Source organism: Hydractinia symbiolongicarpus, chromosome 13 (assembly GCF_029227915.1).
Source record: "Hydractinia symbiolongicarpus strain clone_291-10 chromosome 13, HSymV2.1, whole genome shotgun sequence".
Taxonomy (NCBI): Eukaryota; Metazoa; Cnidaria; class Hydrozoa; order Anthoathecata; family Hydractiniidae; genus Hydractinia; species Hydractinia symbiolongicarpus.
In genome coordinates this window covers 8,327,823-8,345,648 of record NC_079887.1, presented here as the reverse complement: position 1 = coordinate 8,345,648, position 17,826 = coordinate 8,327,823, and the positions used below count along the sequence as shown (strand labels likewise).

The 17,826-nt window shown below is 34.2% G+C and overlaps 1 protein-coding gene across 1 annotated transcript; it reads left to right on the top strand.

The window, feature by feature from the left end:
* The first annotated feature begins 1,056 nt into the window (after window positions 1-1,056).
* On the top strand, window positions 1,057-14,845 carry LOC130623910 (P2X purinoceptor 4-like). The gene is made up of 12 exons (XM_057439455.1): window positions 1,057-1,225; window positions 3,865-4,030; window positions 4,523-4,670; window positions 9,560-9,677; window positions 10,416-10,502; window positions 11,102-11,240; window positions 11,788-11,873; window positions 12,435-12,479; window positions 12,598-12,688; window positions 12,847-12,912; window positions 13,057-13,164; window positions 13,933-14,845. The coding sequence occupies exons 1-12, from the start codon at window positions 1,086-1,088 to the stop codon at window positions 13,981-13,983; spliced, it is 1,245 nt and encodes a 414-aa protein (XP_057295438.1). The 5' UTR covers window positions 1,057-1,085; the 3' UTR covers window positions 13,984-14,845.
* The last annotated feature ends 2,981 nt before the right edge of the window (window positions 14,846-17,826 follow it).

Below are 17,826 nucleotides of genomic sequence, written 5' to 3'. Positions count from 1 at the left end.
TTTTTTCATAGCTATTTTTATTAGTCTTCAAGTCAGAGGAATAGGCAATTATGAATTCGATAATGGAAAATCAGGGAAAATTTGCATGTTTCATCCTTTAATTTTTGATGTGTTTTCGTTTCTACTGAATACTAACATATGTTTGAAAAACTTAATTACGTGGCTTGTCTGGATATTCTTGTGGAATTTTTATTTTAAGTTTTTGAGTTGTAATTGTGGAAAAATCTGTAAATTTTCTGGACTTTTTTTTCTTTTTGAATAACATTGGTAACCTTGTTTTGATGTCGTAAATTAGACGCTCATTAAAAAAGGGATCGGGCGATAATTTGGCAACAAAAAAATGAAAATTAAAAACCAAAAAAGTTCATTCGTTTGTATAGGCGAGTTTTGCCTATCATTACAAAGACAAAAAAACCTGGGGACGAGGGTGGTGAACAAAACTACAGGATTGTCACACTTTATGTATTTCAACCTCGATCCTGGTTTTGTCACGCTGTCCTGTTTAAAAAAATGAGACAAAGAGCCATGGGATCGAGGTTGTATGTGTTTACCTACATGCTTGGTCAAAATTAGTTACAAAAATCCAAAACATGATCGTATGGAATTTTCCAATTTAGCAAATCTATAATAATGACATTTTGGTCAAAATTGTTCCCGAAATTGAAATTTCTTTCAGCGAAAATTGGCGCGATGAGAACAGCAAAAGCATTTGGACACGATGGAAGCATTACAATTTCATTGGTGAGCGAACAAATTTGTATGCTAAGTTTGTAATGCTTGCAATAAAATATTGATAATTTTACACTTAATTACAACTAAATTTGTCCAAATTTTATTAAAGATTCTGACATATTTGAGCCAACATCAAGACTTATTTTAATTGTTGTTGGCGATGGCACAACTTTGACCAGGGCTATTTGTTTCTTTTTCTATACTAATATAGATATAAATAAAAAATTTGAGTTTTTTTAAGAAAAAACAATACCAGGTAACCTCAGTAGAGTGCTATGTCCCACCACCTCCAAACTCATAACAACATCAAACTCTGCGATGGAGTACAAATATATCTTCCATTGCGGAAGAAAATGGCAGCCGGTGGCAAGCTGGAAAATTTTTTAGCCATAATATTGCACTATGAAACAGTAAAAATAGTAGACATTAAAAATAAAAAAGTTGGCGCACTATATAGATTTATACAGCTTGTTATTCTTGCATATATTATTGGGTAAGTTTGTTTTGTTTTTCAACACTAACAAAACATCAGACAATCTATATTTAGCTAGAGAAGACATCTCTGATTATGACCACTTGCCTAATAAATGAGAGAATAATTAGGTTAATTAGGCTAGATGGAAAAACACCATTGTAATGTTTAAGTCATTATAAATCATAGAACAGCTTTAAGATAAATTAATCTGTGTTCATCATAAGCAGTGCTGCTTACATATCTGAAAAACAGAGACAGTCTTTAGTATATAGCTATATTTGTTATGTGCGTGTAATGTTGTATGTGCGACGTCAGAGACATTACCTTAAATATGAAGACAGTTTTTAAATGTTTTTGTGCTTATTCTTTCGTGCAAGTCCCATTTGTAAAGGAACTAATATTACTTTTTTGCTATAGCTAGCTTACATGAATTCTTGAATGAGGTTATTTGTTTACTTTTCACTGGTAAGCTCTGGCATTTGTATTTTGGCTCTGGCATTTCCAGATTTCATACAAATTAATCTGTTAAAAATTATCGTTTTACTTTATTAGTTGTGGTGCTGTCCTAGCAGTCACCATAATTTTACTGAAGAAGTCCTCAAGACCCCAAAATTCATATAGTACAAGTTCAGTATTTTACATGGCTAGCCTTACAAATATCGATAGATATACCCTGTCTATATACCCTGTCATGGAGTATTTAATGCTCTCTTTGAGCTATGCTCAATTATGGTCAGCGTTCTGCCAGACAACAACCTGTAACATCCAACGGCCAACACAGTGTGCCATTTCCCCATTTCACCTCACATGGCTTGGGTTAACACAGGGCTATGGTATCATTTACTCGCCCATATACTTATGTTACTTATGTTAACTTTTGAAGTTGTAGCTTCACGCCTGTCATGGACGACCAACATCAGTCACTTCTTCCTCTTCTTCTACTCCATCTCTAAAGAGAGGATGATGATGTTTAGATCGAACTACAGTGACTTTCTGAGGCTTCATTTGTCCCAGGAGCGAAGATTCATCTGGGAGAGTTTTGAGAAATTTGTTGAGGGCTGTTTTAAACTTTAAAACGGGACATAAAGTGTTGCTTCTTAGAGACTTGGGCAGGGCGTTGAAAGTTCTTGGAGCTTGATAACGGAAGCTGTTGTGTAGTTTAGCGAAGGTTGTGGAATTGTTCAGCACCAGTGGTAGTTGAAAGAGACCCTTTTCTTTGTGTTGCATGGGTTTGCATGGGTGGGTGAAGGTTTGGGACAATGCCTTCAGCTATTTTCCAACTGTATATGGCTTGATAGCGTCCACGTCGTCGTTGTAACGAGTACAATTTGAGCCGTTTAAGTGCGTTGTTGTAAGTCATTCTGTGTACACAATTGATCTTTTTCAGGTAGCTCCATTGCAGAGCTTCTAGTACATTGATTTTTTCTTTACTAGCAGGAAACCAGAGTTGAGAGGTAGAATCATCTGTCATTAGTATTCCAAGATCTTTGGTTTGTGTTTTTGGTTGGATTTGTGTTGATGCTGTTGTTTTGTACTTTGAGTTTGACTTCACATCTAGGTCTTTTCTATACTACAGGAGTTCAAACTTTGTATTGTTGAACACCATGTTGTTTTGTTTACTCTATTTATATACTGAGTTTAGGTCTGCTTGCATTTTTTCAATATCACTTTCAGAGCTAACCTTCATTGTAAGTCTTGTATCATCTGCAAAGTTTGAGAGTGATGCGTCCTTTACAGAAAGATCAATATCCCTCGTAAGGATAAGGAAGATGAGCGCACTTCCTTGAGGTACGCCAGAGATGACTTTTGTGGTGCGTGAGTGGTGACCCTTTACTGAGACGTACTGGGTTCTGTTTTTTAGGAAGGACTTCAGCCATTTGAGTTGTTTGCCTTTGATACCTAAGTTTTATATTTTTAAGGGCTATATCTATATCAACCTTGTCAAATGCTTTTGCGAAATCCAAGTATACAACATCAGCTGAGTTGTTGCAGAGTATTTGTATTATATTGAATTGCCATTAAGGGAAATCGAACTCCGATCTCCCACACAAAGGGTGAGAGTTATAACCGCTAAACTATGCCGCCATTTTTTCCAATGACCCTATAGCTCGGGATCTGCATTTTGTTTGCAATAAAAAATTTTAAGTGAGTGTGTATAGGTCCTATATGTTTACTTGCAAGATTTGATTGCAAACTGATGCACAGATCCCAAGTTATGGTGTTTGTCAGCAAAAAATGGAGGCCTAGAACGAGCCATTCAGTGTTATTTTGGAAAATACTTTATGTTAATCAATTCCCCTTTTTAATATCTATGCATTAATAAAGGTTCGCACATCCCTTAACAGGTCTAAAATTATTGGTGACAGAAAATGTCAAAAGTCACATAAATATAACATAACTTATGCAGCATAATTAAATCTAGCATTCTTTGAATGTAAACATCTTGAGAATGAAAAAGGCTTTTTTTAAAAATTGAAAAGCATGTTAACCAACTTTTTGAGCTCTATATATAATATAATTCCAACATCACTGGTTCCCTTTAATATGATTACAAATGGTTATTTTTATAAACTTAAATCTTACAAAAATGTGATTTAACAGACACAATTGTGTTATATTAGCAAGAATTAATTTATATACTTGATTTTCATCACTAGATATGTTATTGTTTACAAGAAAGGCTACCAAGAAGTTAGTGATTGTATTAGTTCTGTATCGACCAAGCTGAAGGGAACTGCATATGTCGATTTTAAAGATTTTTATTCACCACTATTTCAAGGGATTCAGGTTTACGATCCTGCAGATTATGTTATTCCAGCGCAGGTGATTGTATTTCTTTATGTTTTTTATTTTTTAAGTTTCATGACAGTTATTTTATAAAATCTCTTCACTATATTACGAAGCTGTCTTACCTATGGAAATTTATACGTGGTTGTGAACACAGTGCATGTTAACTCTTGATTTCAATACAAGGTAAAAATCATACAGCACCTACTTTGCAGATGTACAGTTTTTTTTGTTTTTTTTGTGTGCTTTAATTTGTTTAATGATTGCAAATTGTGACATTTAATAAAACAATTAGTTTTTTGTCATTGCAAGCTTTACAACTAATGTAAAAAAGGGTTATATGGGTTGTATTAAAATATTTGCATTATGCCATGCCTATTATATACATTTATTATATACATATCAAACAACTAATTTTTTAAGCCACTACACCCTATGGGATTTCCTAAAATATTTCTTAACTTTTGGTGTTAGTGTAAATGGATTTGTGTAACTATAATTTTATGCCTTTAAACGTATTGGTTTAAGGAAAACAATGCATTCTTTGTGATGACCAACATGATTATTACACCAAATCAAACGCAAAGCAAATGTCCAGAGGATCCAAAATTTAAAGATAATTTGTGCACAACGAAGGATGACTGCGAAGCTCTGGTACCTGTTAAAAATGGAAATGGTTTGTTTATTGCTCATTTTATTCGGTTGTTTGTTGTTGCTTTTTGCACTTTTGCAAGTTACTGTTGCACCATGCAAAGATATCATCTCGAATTACCTCATAACATTCACTTAATTTTGTATGTTATTTATATATGGTTAATCATCAAAATTATCCCATGTGTTGCTTCCAAAGTGATGTTCTTCCATTGTAGTATTATGATTAAATTAAATGAAAACTAACAGGGAAATAGCAATTTTTTAATTTAATCCTGTTTTCGAGGGATTTTATGTAGGAGACATAAATGAAGGCTGCTAGAGTTGAATTTCACTACGTAAATCAGAAGGAAAAAATAGTGAATTTTTCAGTGTTCAAATTGAATATTGAAAGTGATTCGGCAGCATTTTTTTTTTCATTTTATTTGCTTGTAGCTTTTGAAAAGTGTTTTCAATATTCCTTTATCCCAGTACACCGAATGGCTGGGATTTTCCACCTATGTAGTAAAAGTTGTAAGCAAAGTCATTAATTAAACTTTCTATCTACTTGTGAGACAAACAATATTTTTACTTATATTAAATTACGTAAATTTAAATAGCTGATGTTATTGACATATAATTCCATAACCAAATCTTGTTTTCCGACATTTCTGTAGCATTTATAACAAAAATACAGCAATAACTTTGTAAGAAAGTTCAATAGTTTTTAATGATATATGGCAATTAGAAGTGACCCGAAAAGGTAACAAAATCTTATATAAAGTTACAAGAAAAAAAATTTATGCTTCTTATCCATTTCTCCTATTAACACAGGGTGTACATGGAAGTCGAACTATGTCTTTACCATTAAAATCACAATCAAATCTTATCTCAAATTCTTTTAGAACTGTTTTGTAACTGACTTTGTTATCTTTACTTACTTTACTTTTACTCAATGAAACCATTGTCTTGTTCTCTTTTTTAAAATTTTTACACAAAAGTTATTTTCACAACCACGTGTTTTGAGCAAAAATGTTGGGTATTTCTCTATAATTTTTGATGGAGCTAATTTTTGCAAATTTGACAAAAAAAATAATTCCCTAGAATCTTTTAAGGGAGAACAAGCGTCAAAACATTTTTTAAAAGATTTTGATTTAAGAACATAGTGATATCTTAGTTATAACATAAATACGGTGGACTCTCCATAACTTGAACTCTCACAAGGAATCAGAAATCATTCGAGCTATAGAGCGGTTCGAGTAATGAAGAGTTTGGAAATTTTGCTAAGTTTATCCTTTATACATAAGCCCCTTGAAAGAAAACGATGTATTTGATTAATTATCTACCTTACGGGTGAGAAGTAAGTCGCAAAAGGCTGAAATCTTAAAGAATACTAACAGCTTTCAAGACTTCTTCTGTTGTTGGTTTAGTAATATTGCTCTCGTCCTGGTCTTCGTTCTCTGCATCATCTTCATTTACATCTTCAGCTTAAGCCCCAGAGAATCTATTGGACGTTTCTTCCCTGCTACCACAGACGCCGTTTTAGTCATGAGAATGAGAACTTCAAAACAAGAATATTTCTAAACACACCACTTGACATTCAAACAGCACGTTCGAATGATTTTGTTCAAATGATCTAAGGGGCTGAACATCATCGTCATCATCATCATCATCATCATCATCATCATCACCATTCTCGGCTTAACGTTTGTTTTTCATGCTAGCATGGGTTGGACGGGGTATATTAATGACCCTCTCCCAATCTGATCTAGACTGTGTTAGATCTAAACTCAACTTCCTCTGTATCAAGTCTGTCCTTATAACCTCCTGCCAAGTCTTTCTCGGTCTGCCTCTGGGCTTTGCCCCAGGAACTATCAAGTCTCTACACTTTCTTACCCAATTATCCCCCTCCATTCTTTCCAAGTGCCCCAGCCAATTCAATCTTCTTATCTGGATAAGAAGATTGAATTGAATAAGCAGGGATACGTAGCCTGCTTCTTAGCTCATCTGAACTCTTTCTGTCTCTCAGACTGGTGTTACACATCCACCTAACTATTCTCATATCATTCCTTTCTAAACGGTCAAGATCTTCCTGCTTCACATGCCCATGTCTCACTTTCGTACAAAACACTTCTTACACAGGCCTCATACAACCTACCTTTTAACTCAATTGACAAGTCAACAAAGGAAGTAACTCTCTCAACTTTTTTCAAGCAGAACCTATCCTGCAAGTAACACTTCTTCCAACACCCCCTTCACTGCCCAACATATCACCTAAGTAACAGAAGTTCTCAACTATCTCTAACAAGCCACTGTTGTACATCATTGAAGCTGGAAATACTTCATTCTCTATAATCTCACCTTTGCAACACTTGCATACAAACTGAATGTCAGCTCTTAACCTTCCACCAATACTACTGCACTTCTTATGTACCCAATGCTTGAAAGTCTGACAAAAAATTGAGTTACTGCCAACCCCTTTCCTGCTCCACAAGGCCACTTTCCAACTACAAGGTCACACTTGGCTGCAATGCTACTAATCATGACTTTAGACTTTGCTGTGTTCACCCTTAGCCCTTTCTCTTCTAGTCCTCTCTTTCACTTCTCAAACTTTTCAACTAATTCTTCCATCGACTCTGCTATAAGAACCAAATCATCTGCATACAATAACTCCCATGACAATCTGTTCTGAACTCCATCGACAGTGCTTCTAATACTAGAAAAAACAACAAATGACTAAGTACAGAACCCTGATGTACACCAACATTTACACTAAATTCATCACTAAGTGAATGGTTAATCCTGACACGACTTCTAGCATTGCTGTACATAGACTGTACAATGTAACTAGCCACTCATCCACACCTAATCTTTTCATAGCCCACCAAATAACTTTACGTGGCACTCTATCAAAGCTTTTTCTAAATCTACAAAGGCAAAATAGAGATTCTTTCTCTTTCCTAAATACTTTTCCTGAAGCTGTCTGAGTAAAAATATTGCATCTGTAGTGCCATGCCCGGGAACAAAACCAAATTGCATCTTATCTATATCAATTTTTTCTCTAAGTAACTTATCAATCACTCTTTCAATAACTTTCATTTACTTGATCAACCAACTGCAAACCTTTATAGTTACCTCTTCCTAATGCATCACCCTTGCCCTTGAAACAATTCACTATTACACTCGACTGCCACTCACTCAGAATAGCACCATTCTTTATAATCTGATTAGCAAGACTTGTAATAAGCTCAACACCAATATATCCAGATGCTTTTACCTTCTCTGCAACAATACCTGATACTCCTGCAGCCTTGCCAATATTCAATTTCCTAATAGCCTCCACTACCCATGCTGTCTTGATCTGAATAGCTGGCCCTTCTACAACATCATCATCAGACAAATTATCCTCATCCCAATCAAACTCAGTGTTAAGAAACCTCTGATAATAATTCTTTATAGCTACCCTTTTCTCCTCCTCTGTGCTAGCCAAAACACCATCATTATGTATACACTTCTTACCTACAACATCTTGATTAGTCTTCTTCATTTCCTTTGCTATCTTGAATACCTCATTGCGCTGGTCTTCCTTTCTTAACAAATCTGCAAATCTGTTTCTCTCTGCTTCTGATTTTGCCTTATACACTGCTGTACGAGCATGGCGCTTTAGCTTCTAAGTAAATATTTTTACTACCACCTGACTTCCACTCTTTCCAAAGTTTCCTCTTTTCCTTTATACACTGGTCAACCTCATTATTCCACCACCAGGTCTGTCTATGTCTAGCTGGTCCTTTCGTCTACCCACAGGTGTTATCAGCCTACTGTCTCTTACTGAATGATGTGTTGCAAACCACCATGTCCGTTGCCATTCCAAACGCAAGCAATCTCTCCCCTTCCTTATTTCTGCTCTCAAATCCATAGCCTGCATGCACACCTCTATAACTGGTGAAGGGTTTCTTTAGGAGACAAGGGAAGAGTTAAACGAGTCCACCATACCTTAGTTTAATGGGGCGATTGTGGAAGTCCCATGAAATGCCACATAGTGATGGTGTCACTTCAAAAAACACCCAGTCCGGTCTGTGAACGGTTGGCACTAGGAAGGGCATCCAGCTGTAAAACAATGCCAAACCTCTTTATTAATGGCCGTAAGAACAGTTGATCAGACAAGCTGCGTAAATGGGGCTGGAACTCTAAGGAGTGAAGGTGTCGCACACGGTAGGACAGATGTCAGATGTGAGCATCGTCACACCGTTACCCAGCTATCACATCGCAAGGTAGATAACAATAGGTTGAGGATGGCTAGTGTAAATGTTGGTTCTCTGAGAGGTAGAGCAGGTGAAGTAGTAGAAATGTTAGAACGTAGATCTGTTGATATGTGTTGTGTTCAGGAAGTCAGGTGGAGAGGAGCTTCAGTGAGATTTGTGGAAGGTAGGAGGACAAGGTATAAGCTTTTTTGGATTGGTAATAGTGATGGATATAGAGGAGTTGGCATATTCGTTGCAGAGAAGTGGGTAGAAAAAGTAGTAGACACTTAGAAAATATTTAAATCAGAAAAAAAACTCGATTGTCGAGTTATGAAGAGCAAAAATAGCCTAATGTGCTTTCAAGGGACAAAAAATATTGTTCAACTTAGGAGATTTTCAAGTTATGGAGATTCGAGTAGTAGAGAGTTGATTAAGAGAGTTTATTAGGAAATTTTCAAATTCGTTCGAGTTAAGCGGCAGTTCAAGTTAAAGGGTTTCGAGTGGAGAGTCCACTGTGTAATTAATTTTTAAAATGGTTAAAACCCTTCTAAATTCCTAATATCTTAATAATAGTAATAATAATAATAAAAAAAAAACACAAAAATCTTTTGCTTTATATTTTACAAAGAAAAGTTCCTTTGCTAAATCTGGAATTAAATGTTTTAATAATTTTCATTTTTTTTTACTTTTCCAGGGGTTAGGACTGGAGAGTGTGTAAAGTCAGATCGTAATTCATCGATACATGTTTGTGAAATATATGGTTGGTGTCCTACCGAAATTGATGAGTTACCTATGCCTGGGTACAACTTTAGGTATGCATTTAAACATTCCTCCTTATTGAGATGCACAAAATTTTTTTAAAAAATGTTGTCAGTAAGTCAGCAAGGATAATTGGGTCCCCGAATCCATTTCGGAATGAGCAGGTATATGACGTCATCAATAAACCTTTAAACCCAAACATCTCTGTAACTGTTCATCAAAAGTAAATGATCTTATATTTTTTCTTGCAACGGTTTATACGAAACGGTTTATACGAATTTCTAAAGAAATTTTTTTTGTACTTTAGGGAACTTTAACAAAATTTTGTCCTTCTGCCGTAGTTGATTTTTCTACAGTCTTTATAAAAGCTTAGGGGAAACCATTTGCAATAACAAATAATGAATTATTCAACAGGACTACAGAATACAGCTACTGGCTTCACCAAAATGTTTTAGCAGTACGTAACACTTAAATCTTTGAAGCCTTGTGTAACTCTCAGATGAAGTTTCTATTTCTTAATATACCAGCATCTTACATAGCTTTACTTTTATAAAGACACATCAGCAGTCAGTTCAAAAGAAATGACCTTTACATATAATGTTGCAAAGGACATGAATATATAAGTGTTTACGTACAACCATTTTTCAGGACACATTGTTAACCAAGTCCTACAGCGCAACTATGTATGTGTATTATTATAGAGATTCTTATTTTATTATGATGATGCAAATTTCCCTTTTATATCTTTTTTAGTATGACTTATTTTATTTTTTTACATATTTATTTTCTAGCCATTCCATACCTTTATTGGATTTAGCAAAAGATTTTACAGTGTTGCTGAAAAACCAAGTTAGTTTTCCAAAGTTTGATGTGCAAAGGTGAGTGATAATATTTTAGATCCTGAATACTCAATTTTATGATTATGACTTTAGCATTACTTAGCAACCTTCCCAGTTACATGTTGGCCCATAAGCAACCATATATAAGTGTTTAAAATGTGCCAAAGCGTTCTTAAGAGAAAAGTGTATGTTGGTGTTGATCTCAATAAAGGCGAAAACAATTTAAAGGGTCATGATAGGGCTCACAATGCCAGTACGGTTTCAATAAGTTGATTAGGTGCTAATAGAAACCAGCTAAACAACTTGAGGGCCAAAAAGTTTCTGAGCCAAAAAAGTGGGTTGCTTGTAAAAATTGTGTGCTGATAGTAGAAGTCTGGAACCAGAGGAAGAGGTGGATTGAAAATACGTTCTGTTTTAACACATTTTGGTAAATGTGAAATGAGTTATATTGGGAAGTATCAAAGATATTCCCATCCCGAGATACAAATGAATTATCAGTTTCGGTTATAACGTTTACAGATATTGTCATGACTCAATTTTAATGGTTTAGAAAATTTCAAAATAATTTTATCTATTAATGAATGAAGAATATTGATTAGAAAAATGACAGTAACGAATAATTGCGTTTATATTTTTAGGAGAAACATTATCACCCATAACAATAGCAACTACTTAAAAAACTGCACGCACGGTCCGGATAACAGATTGTGTCCAATATTCAAGTTGAGTGATATTGTGAGTGCTTGTGGTGAAAACTTCACACACGTTGCATATCAGGTAGAAATTGTTTTGTCTTTATACACTTGCAGGTGGTTTCTAAATTGAACTAGACATGCAAGTGTCTGCGGGTTTTTGTGGTAAAATTTTTAAATTAAAAGTAGTTTAGTGTCCAATGAAATTGTTTAATACTCTAGTCTTTGAGTTGGACAGGGCGAGTTCTAGATGAATGTGTAGGCTAAAAAATTCACATTTTTTTTCCTTTTTTTCTAAATGTTGAAAATGTTTACCCTTAAAGATAAAATAAAAGTGAAATATTAAAAAATTAGTTGGATTTTGTCGGAGCAGGTTGGTAGAATTTTAGAAATCCGATTTTTTTTTACCACATCGCTTTAAAGATTTTTGTGAAAAAAATCTTTTCCGATCAATTTGAAAATGAGTAATTATAAAAATCCGAAATAATAATAGCCGTCATAGCATTTGTCCGTTCCAGAATTATATGGAACATTAAAATTACGACTCCTCGATTAATCGAGAATAATAAAAGCTGTATGAAATTGTTGTTTATGCAAAAGTTTTTTGCAAATGTCTTATTATCTCGTTTTAGGGTGCATCCTTTGGTATAATAGTCAACTGGGACTGTAACCTCGACCACTCTATTGATTCCTGCTTACCTAGTTATCGGTTTAAAAGGTAAACATGCTGTATTGAACTTAGCGCGGTTTAAAATCCGAAGGAACTTGCTTCTCTTATCAGCCACTGAATATTAACATCTAAAACTTCTTTAAAATTGTTTTTTTTTTTCGATTAGAGCAGTAACATAATATTTTGAATGCGGTTTGCATGTAGACAAAAAATTTGAATAGCTACGCTAGATAATTTTTCAATTTCTTGAAAACAATTTTACTAAAACTACATAAAAGTTATCTTCCTTTACCATGTTTGATCCAGTAGCCTACGGTAATGTTATTATCTGCTGACATTCTTAAGTTTACCTTGGTTTTTTTGGTTAATTTTCACGAAAGATGACGATCTCTGTCACGAAATTTTATTCTCGAAAACATCAATTTTTAATTCGCGAAAGTTACGTCCTATTAACGACCAATATAACTACCTCAAGAACTTTGTCCCCAAAAAAGAAATCACAAATTATCAAACTTAAGGAGGCAATTATCCGGGAACGAACTATGGTGAATGCACTTCTTCTTTTAATGTAAATGAAAAATAGTACTGATGCTTATTTTTCTCATTTAGACTAGATGACCCTACTGTCCCTATAGCACCAGGCTATAACTTCAGGTAATACCAGTAAATAAAGCGAAAATATATTAGCTATAAGATGCAATTCTAAAAATGGCAAGATTGTGATCTACAATTGAAGTTTCGCGTTTTTTCATCTTCTGCTTTTGTTTTGTAGATACGCTCAACATTATGTACAGAATAATTCACGCTACAGAATACTAACGAAGGCTTATGGATTGAAATTTGAAATATTAGTTCATGGAAAAGTAATTGCATAGTTAATCTTATTTATGTTGTGTTTCTGGGATAACAACTCCGACGTTTTTATCTGACGCCGCAGGCCTTTGTTTCATAGATGTCTCCTATTGATAGATAATTTTGGTTGTTGTGTGACATTTCATTCTACTTCGTGCTTTACTTTTAGGCGGGAAAATTTAGTCCAGTACCTTTGTTTACGAATCTTGGAGCTGGACTTGCTCTTTTGGGAATAGTAGGTTGATTACTTTTTTCGTGTGTCAAGAGTGGTATACTTGCGTAAGGGATGATTCACATTTAACTTTTTTGTTACAATCACACAAATTTTAGGCAGGCGGAAAATATTCTGCATTGATATTGAGTAACACTTCGTCTTTAGGCTTCAATATGGTGCGATTTCATTGTTATGTATCTGTTGAAGAAGAGAAAAGTATACAAAGAACACAAGTATTTGAAAATAGAGGATGATACCCCCGTCCACTCTGAAGTAAGCATACTAAAATTCGTATAAACTGTGCTTTAAGCAGGGCGTTCACTCCATATAAAACTTTACCTTTTGATTGAAGCAAACAGTAACAGTACGTAAAAATGCTTTCTGGTGGAAAATATTTATCATTAACCTAGTACACCGTTTAAAAGCTAACAAGAGCCTGGAACTAGAATGGTCTTTTTGAAGAAAGGCTTTATAACCATAGCATACATTTCTTCACAGTTTTTACTCATTTTCCGCCTGCCTTAATTGTTGTATTTCCGACTGTGCTATCGATTTTTTTATTTTATTATATTGTTAGAAGAAGTATCATTTTATACACTGGTTCCAAAAATAATTAAATTCGATTACCATATTTTCTCTATTAATTACTACTTGCATTTTTATCATTGAACTTCACTTTACAAAACTATGTACAGTAAACAGAAGAAATAACAAAGTTCATGTAATGCTGTGCTAGTCAATGTCTACGCCGTAGTCTTCTTCTTGATCGGAGTCGGTAACGAGATTAGCATGAGGGTATTATTGAGGGTCTAATAAGCGCCCGGGCGCTTAATAGAAGGGGCGCTCATAAAATTATTTTCGGGTTAAGGGGGCGCTAAAAAAGTCAGTATTTTTTTAGTGGTTTTTCTTCGTTAGTTACTTTTTGTTTACAAAAAAGAAAACATGCATACGGCGGTGTTCATTGAAAGTGTTCTATACCCCTCAATCTTGTGGAGGTGTTGTAAGCTTCGTAGCGTCATCATCTCCTTTACGTTTTTTTAGGATGAATACGATGTTCACGAAGAACGAAAGCCTTTAACGTTGGAGGACTAAAAGGCGGTGCCAGCTTAGCGCATGTATTGTAAAGTGCGAATTAAAAACGCAAAATAATGATAAAGAAATGGAAATAATTAGAAAAGTATTTATAAATTTTATAATTTTTTTGGACCCCTCCAAAAGTAATTTGCGTTATTATGTTTTTTTCTTTTTCTCCTTTCTGTTCGTAATGTTTTTTATTTTTTTCTTTCTTGCAGTAGTATTGTTATTTTGGGGAAATAAAGACACACAATCGAAGGCTTTTTATAAGTTAACTTTTATTAGGGCCAAACTTATTTAGAATTGGATTTTGATATGAAAACATAATGTCAAGCCTCGGGTATTAGATAATAATATGTTAGCATTTAGATGATTTTTCTCTTTATAACATCGTTAGCAAGTCGAAAAGTGAAAATATTTTTTTTCTACTCGACTATATTTGTATATTTTTATTTTTAAGGATACTGTAATACTTATAGGCCTTATCTTTTTAAAAAAATTCGGCATAGTTGATAGAGTCTTATAAATTTTTTTTACTAATCAGGTCATAAAAAAATCCATTTTTTACGACATATAGGAGGCTTAAAATTTTCGACACATCCCTCCACGATACGTAAAACAGGCGGGTTACGCGAAAAAACGAGCCTACTTAAACAAAGCATTGTTGCTATGACAATGCAGAACAGATTGATGGAAGGTGTTTTTGTGAAAAAATGAATGTGTAGATTATTGGTGACTTGGAAAAAAGTAATTTAAACCATCTTTGAAACAAATGTTTTTTTTTATATATATCTTTTTTATCTTAAATATTGGGAGATTATTTTGTAAAAATAAATTTGTATTTCTTAAATTTAAGAAGATATATTTATTGTTAATTTTTGTTCGCTCGTTCTGTTTTGTTCGTTTATTATTTATTAAAATGACCTCTTTTTCGATAAAAATGAGTACTAAATGAGAGCACTCTACTGAATGCTACAAACGTAAATTATAAATCACATATGCTTCCACAAATGTACACACTACATAACGCTGTGTAAAGGTAATTGGTGCTCAAAAACTGGGCGGTACAGATGGACAGGCCATGGTTATGTGACTGAAATTTGCAAAGTGAGGAAAAAAAAAAAGCAAAGGAAATATTAGTGTTACGTTCTTTCAAGTTAAATCTCAAATAAGTGAAATTTAGCGTGCGTATTTTGGCAGTGTTGGCAGAATCCACAGAACATGTTTTTCACGCTGGTAACACACCAGTGACAACGTGGAAACACTTACACTAAGGAGGACACACCCTTCACTAGGGGAAATACTCTCATTATTAGGGGAAATAAATAATTCGCCTATAATAGAAAGTATGCGCTAGTTGCTCACAATAAAATGCCAGGAGAAAGTAGAAGGTATTGGGTCTTATCATCAAGCCCTTAGTTCTTGAGTATTATGCAAATAAATATTGTTCTATATTTATATTACTATTTACAATGCCATATAAAATATACATTCACATAAATAAGTCGTCCTTTTTTGTCACTATTTCCTACACACGCACCCATACAAACAGCAATCCTTTGTTTTCTACTCAAAAATATTTGCTTATATTAATATTACTGTTACAAATTGCTGACTTAGTTACATGTTTAAACGTATTATATATTCCTAACATTTTCATATCCTCGGTCAAAAATAAATTCCACAGCTAGGGTCCTCTGTGTCAAATTGAAAAGAACTAGACTTTAAAACAGTTTTTAGAATAGTAAAAATTACTTCTAGGGTACCTGGTATCATCTATATTGAATAGATGAAAAATGCTTAGAAAAGATATTTAGCAGAGTAGTCCTATATTTCTTATTGAGCATAACAACATTTGATGGATGTTTAAATCAAGTATATTCAGTACATCACTATTGCGAAGCAGTGATTCGGCAGAGGTATATCTGTCCACATCAAAATCGACATGAAAAATTATTTAACATGCATGTTTTTGTGTACTATTTATTTTTTTTGCAATTTATTGATATTAGTACTTGCCCAAGCGATATTACAATACGTTAGATAGGTTAAAATTGCGTAAGAATTTGTGTGATAGTTTACACAAATTGCGTAAAAAATGGTTGTTTAGACATAGTTAAACTTGATAAAGTAATTTTCACGACAAAATAAATTAGACGTCAAATTCATTGTTTACATTAGTTAACCGCATTCTGTGTAGTCTAAAACTAGCAGCGAAACCTTTAGCCGCGAAAAAAGTAGAAACTGTTTCTGCTTTTCAGCGAAGCGAATATTTCGATGCAAAATCATAATAAACAAAACTGCGCATGCTCAGATACAATTCGCCGACGAATTCGCCGTTCAATTCGCTTCGTGAAAATCCCCTTTACGTGAATATGAAACTTCTAGGACAACGTTTCGTCTCGGAGTACTCCCAAAATTTTTATTGTACATTTGCTCACGTAATGTGTTAATGCCATTTATTTTTAAATCTGGGAGTTTAAGAGGTAGTTTGTCAATTTTTTTACGGTGTAAAAAAATAGTGTATTTTGTTTTTTTTAAATTTAAAGTTTGTTAGCTTTAATCCATTTTTATATCTTTTCTAGTTCATGCTTAAAAATGTTAAAGGGAATTTTTATGTCACTGACAGGTTGCAGGTTGCACACCACACTTTACAAGTTTTAAATCAGTAACCTAATTTCCAAGTGAAACACATTGCCCTGTGCTTTTTAAGTAATCCCTGAACCTGTGTAGGTTATTGTATTAATGTCGTATGATTACACCTTAAACTAGGGATATACACCTTAATCAGGGGGATATACCTTTAACCAGAAGTCCCCCTGGTTAAAGGAGTATCCCCTGGGTGTGATTAACCAACGCTGGGTGTGATTAACCAACATACCTCCAGGGCTTTTTTGTCTTTTTTGAATTGCGACGGAGTCTGAGAAAAGGTTTTGTTTAAATTCTGTTTTAATATATAAATCGAAAGAGTCCTTGGTACGAGGTTGGTGGTGGGTATTTGCCAAGTTTGCGCGTTGCTGCAGTGATATGACACATTTTTTTTTCGCAAATATTAAATATTATATGTTATAACATTTGCAATTAACACTTTACATAATCGTCAAAATTTATAATAACTTGTGATGTGCAGGGAAGAGTATAAATAACGTGCTTTTAAATATTTTTTTATTGTGAATCCGTCTTAGCAGCTATCGTATCAGTCATGGACACTGTAAGTTGTTTTTATCGTTCACATCTTTGCTGCATGAAATAAGAAACATTTTGCTAGGTTTAACAAACCTTTGAAAATGTTCTTAAACCTATTTTACCTGTGAACGAGTGAGGGGGGGGGGGGTTAAGAGTCGATGGTTTCCCTCACTACGCATGCATTTTTACGACGTGGTATTTTTTTGAATTTTGAAAACTTCTGACGTTGATGTAAGAGTGTTGTAACATATCGGGTCGGTTACATAAGCATTAGGGCAGACATTAGATTTAAGGGAATCATCGATTCAGTTAGATGACGTCATTCCTGGTCTCAATGACGTAATTATTATACATCTTCTTCAACGAATATCTCTTTAGCCGTATTCCGTCTGTCTGTCTCTGCGCAGACCCCCCGCTGAGTCAGAAAATGATGTTACGGTAACACGAATATCAAATGCGATATATTTTCATCCACTTTGTTGCGACAGGTAAATATAAAGGACGGGCGAACCCGTGGATTTTTCCAAGGGCAACGACCAGTCTATATTATCATACCCGTGTACGTCTGTCCGTCTGTCTGTCTGTCTGTCACGCACGGGCTAACGACTAGTTTTACATATAATGTCACAAGTTTAAAGACATAAGCATCAATATTTCAGGAAAAACGGTTATCGT